The sequence below is a fragment of the Callionymus lyra genome, chromosome 6 (genome assembly GCF_982586985.1).
Source record: "Callionymus lyra chromosome 6, fCalLyr1.hap1.1, whole genome shotgun sequence".
Classification (NCBI taxonomy): domain Eukaryota; kingdom Metazoa; phylum Chordata; class Actinopteri; order Syngnathiformes; family Callionymidae; genus Callionymus; species Callionymus lyra.
Window position 1 is genome coordinate 2423203 of NC_141823.1, and position 5000 is coordinate 2428202.

Below are 5000 nucleotides of genomic sequence, written 5' to 3' on the forward strand. Positions count from 1 at the left end.
GCAGGCGAGACACATCCTTCTGGTTTAGACACAAAATAAACTGTTACAATAGTGTAAACGACATAAACACATGGATTATAAGATCATGTTCTGACATCATTTAAGTTTAGAGATTTTTCTCAGTTGAAACAGTTTGTGGTCAGTTTTGTTCAGTGTTGAACTAGAGACATGTCTCAGGTTCCTCAGGCTCAGTTTGACAGACTGGTGTGAGAGAAAGAACGACACAGAGTTTACACGTCTGTCTAAATCCTCTCTGACGCACCGAGCTGTTAGTTCACTGTTTTAAAACGTCACAGTTTCTCAAACTGTTCAATATCGTACCTCAAAGGTTTTCACCAAATACAAACTTGGATGAATTATTATCCTCAAGGTCGAGGTGGCGTCGCCTCCTTCAGAGACCTGCTCTTGACACCGAGTCATCTCTAACCCGCACAAGAAGTGATGGAAATAAACACCATCAGTTTGACACGTGTGCTTCACAGGGATGGCCTTGATATAGTTTCTTCATTAGGAAAGAAGAGAATAAAATACTGGAAGTTGTCGAATCGTTAGTGCTTCATGTCTTTGGAGACTCTGGTTTCCTCCCCCAGTCATTTACGTTCCCGGAGACTCCGGTGGGTGCAGGTGTTGTTTCAGTGGATGAAGGTACGAACTCGAAAAGAGTCTCAATCCTCGGCGCCAGTTGGCGTGACGTCGGTACTAATGAGTCGCCGCCTCTCCTGGAGTTGTTGTTCCCGCGACTGCTGATTTGACTAAAAGCTTCTGTTTTCAGCTGGAAAACTGGGACTCAGGCAATCAGCATGAATAATTTATTCAGCAGGCGTCAGAAAGTGCTTAGCAGGTGGATGCAGGAGTGGTGATGGATGGGGCGGGGGGGTGATGGATGCGGGGCGAGAGCAGCTTTTAAAAAAAAAAAAACCCTGTTAGTCTGAACGAGTGCTCAGGCCCGGTTGGCGTTCGGTCCTGCGACCACTTCAACGACTCTCCACACACACTTGATCAGTTTGACCGCGCAGAGGCGTCGCTGTTGTTTCAAGAGCTTCCTCTTCAATGGTGTGCTGGCAAAGGTCAGGTCCGGCTCGGGCGCACAACACACTCGCACTCGTGGTTTCCTGCTCACTGATGGTTTCCTCCTCGCTGGTCCCTGCAGGGCTGCTCCTGGTCCGTGATCTTCGTGGATCTGGACGCCCACAACAGGAACAGACAAACTCTCTGCTCGCTGCTGCCCCGAGAGTCTCGATCCCACGTGAGTACGTTTGTCCACCAGGTCATAATAGTAAGTAGGTGATAGTTATTTGTAAAGATCTTTCTGGACCTGGGTCACATAGAACTTTAAACAACACTTTAAAAGATCGACATAAGACAAACACAGCAGCAACAAGAAAGTGAAGAAACAAACAAAAGTGTATTGAGATGTTTCTTGAAGGAGTCAGTAGATCATCAAACACAGATGTTTCTTGAAGGAGTCAGTAGATCATCAAACACAGATGTTTCTTGAAGGAGTCAGTAGATCATCAAACACAGATGTTTCTTGAAGGAGTCAGTAGATCATCAAACACAGATGTTTCTTGAAGGAGTCAGTAGATCATCAAACACAGATGTTTCTTGAAGGAGTCAGTAGATCATCAAACACAGATGTTTCTTGAAGGAGTCAGTAGATCATCAAACACAGATGTTTCTTGAAAGAGTCAGTAGATCATCAAACACAGATGTTTCTTGAAAGAGTCAGTAGATCATCAAACACAGATGTTTCTTGAAGGAGTCAGTAGATCATCAAACACAGATGTTTCTTGAAGGAGTCAGTAGATCATCAAACACAGATGTTTCTTGAAGGAGTCAGTAGATCATCAAACACAGATGTTTCTTGAAGGAGTCAGTAGATCATCAAACACAGATGTTTCTTGAAGGAGTCAGTAGATCATCAAACACAGATGTTTCTTGAAGGAGTCAGTAGATCATCAAACACAGATGTTTCTTGAAGGAGTCAGTAGATCATCAAACACAGATATTTCTTGAAGGAGTCAGTAGATCATCAAACACAGAGATGGTTCCAAAGCTTAGGAGCAACAGTCTGGAAGGATTTCTCTCCTCTGGTCCGGAAGTTCAGGAACCATCAGTAGATTCTGATCCACAGACCTCAGAGCCCGAGCCGGGGTGTAAGTCTGGATCAGATCACTGATGGAAGGTCTGACCATGAATAGATCTGAAAGTAAGAACCAGAATTTTAAAATAATCCTGAAAGAAACTGGCAGCCAGTGAAGAGGATCAGATAAATGTGAGTTCTTCTACTAGAGCGGCTCAGAATTCTGGCTGCAGAGTTTTGTATGAACTGCAGGCGAGACACATCCTTCTGGTTTAGTCATGAAAACAAACTGTTACAATAGTCCAGACGAGAAGAAACAAACGCATGGATAATAAGATCCAGATCATGTTCCGACAACATTTTCCCAAGTTTATAGATTTTTCTCAGTTGAAGGAAACAGTTTGTGGTCAGTTTTGTTCAGTGTTGAACAAGAGACATGTCTTTATCAAATACAACACCCAGGTTTCTCAGGCTCAGTTTGACAGACTGACATAAGTCACTCAAGTACTGACTCAACCCTGGAATCTTATCATCAACAATCACCAGAGTTTAGTTTTGTCCACATTTAGCTTCAAAGTGTTTTCACTCATTGTTTGATTTCTAGCAAACAATTGACTAAGTTCAGCCTCTGGACCTCAGTTGGATCAACAGAGCAGTAGAGCTGGATGTCATCAGCAAACATGTGATAAGAAACATCAGGAAATCTCTAAATCAAATACAGCAAAATCAATAAAGAACCCAGAACAGAACCTTGAGGGACTCCACACAACAGATCTGCTGATTTAGACCTCAACTTTTGTTTGTTGACTTGTAACCCTTGGAAAATTAACATAAATTGTCAGAAATCAGATTTAAAAAGTGTTGAGACCCGTTCACATCTTAAACGTGGTTCCTCCAGAACACGGACGCGGCGCTGCTGCCGACCATCAGTTACCCTGCGTTCGCGGTGGACGACGACGCCCTCTACAGTCAGACGCTGGACAAGATCGTGCGCAAGCTGAAGGGAAAGTACGGCTTCAAGCGTTACCTCCGCGACGGCTACAGAACCACCAAGGAGGACGAGGACCGGCGCTACTACAAACCCGCCGAGATGAAGGTGAGTCCATGCTGCTGCGGTGTTCCTCAGGGGTCAGTGTCAGGACCTTTTAAGAAGTTTCAGAGTCGTGTTGACTGCATCCCACTTTTTCCTGAGAGATCCTGATGGTATTGGCGATCATTCCCATAAACTTAAGTCCATAAGAGCAGGACGTGAGAACACGAGTCAAACTTTATTTAAAAAGAAGATTGACAGCTGAGGTTCTGGTCCACAAGAGTCCTTCCTGGCCGCGCGACAAACATCCGTCACCAGAAGTGTGTCGGTGTTTTTACGAGCGTTCAGACGCTCCTCAAAAATCACTTCTCATCAGGACCAGATGATTATCGTCTCCGGTTCACAGCTGGAAGACGATCTTGACGCAACATTTCAAAAGGTCGAGTGAAGACATTTAAAGAGTCGAGGAATCCGGTCTGAGTCTGTGACGCGAGTCCTGATTATTTTCATCTCAACCTCTGAGTCACTGTGTTCACAGGTTTAGTGTCGCATTGTGTGTGTTTCTGACAATGTGTGTATCATGACCTAAAGTGTTTTGTGTTTGTATGTTCATGTCAGTATGTGTTCGTCATCAGTCTTTTCTCTTCGCTCTTTTTCTTGTGTGCGTTGTCACAAGTGCGTGTCCTAGTTTGTCGGTCTCTGTGTGTTTTATTGACTGAATGATTTAGTACACAACACATGTTTTATTGTCAAGACCATCTCAAGTGATCTTGTTCCTTCATCCTCTGTTTGACTTTGATACTTAGATTGTTGTGTCAACACTTACACTGAGACTTTATACCTTATCTTAACTTAACACTGACATCTAGGGGTGAAAACATTAACATTGTTAATATTAAAGTGCAAATATTCACAGTGTTTCTTCATTTTTGTGTTGCAATTAAACTTCCGGCCTCTAGATGGCAGCAGTCGTTACGTCCTCCACTGCTAAAGGAAGAATGATGACTGAGGACGAGAGGATACATTGAGTCCAGCAGCTTTTAAAGCTGATGTTTGGACATATTTTGGTTTGAAAACAAATGAAAGTAGTTACGACTTCATCAAGAGTCATGTGGTCTGTAAATACTACAACACCAGAGTCAAGTACTGGACAATACTACACATATATACTTGTTACTACACTATCACAACACCAGAGTCAAGTACTGGACAATACTACACATATATACTTGTTACTACACTATCACAACACCAGAGTCAAGTACTGGACAATACTACACATATATACTTGTTACTACACTATCACAACACCAGAGTCAAGTACTGGACAATAATACACATATATACTTGTTACTACACTATCACAACACCAGAGTCAAGTACTGGACAATACTACACATGTATACTTGTTACTACACAATCACAACACCAGAGTCAAGTACTGGACAATACTACACATATATACTTGTTACTACACTATCACAACACCAGAGTCAAGTACTGGACAATACTACACATATATCCTTGTTACTACACTATCACAACACCAGAGTCAAGTACTGGACAATACTACACATATATACTTGTTACTACACTATCACAACACCAGAGTCAAGTACTGGACAATACTACACATATATACTTGTTACTACACTATCACAACACCAGAGTCAAGTACTGGACAATACTACACATATATCCTTGTTACTACACTATCACAACACCAGAGTCAAGTACTGGACAATACTACACATATATCCTTGTTACTACAGTATCACAACACCAGAGTCAAGTACTGGACAATACTACACATATATACTTGTTACTACACTATCACAACACCAGAGTCAAGTACTGGACAATACTACACATATATACTTGTTACTA

General features: G+C 42.3%; 1 protein-coding gene across 3 annotated transcripts in view; it reads left to right on the plus strand.

Moving 5' to 3' along the window:
* phkb (phosphorylase kinase, beta) overlaps nucleotides 1-5000 on the plus strand; it is a 133334-nt gene that overhangs the window by 56389 nt on the left and 71945 nt on the right. For all 3 annotated transcript variants that reach the window (XM_087793017.1, XM_087793016.1, XM_087793018.1), the window contains 2 exons: nucleotides 1151-1246; nucleotides 2982-3179. In XM_087793017.1, the coding sequence (XP_087649143.1) occupies nucleotides 1151-1246; nucleotides 2982-3179 (294 nt within the window). The remainder of the gene's footprint in view (nucleotides 1-1150; nucleotides 1247-2981; nucleotides 3180-5000) is intronic.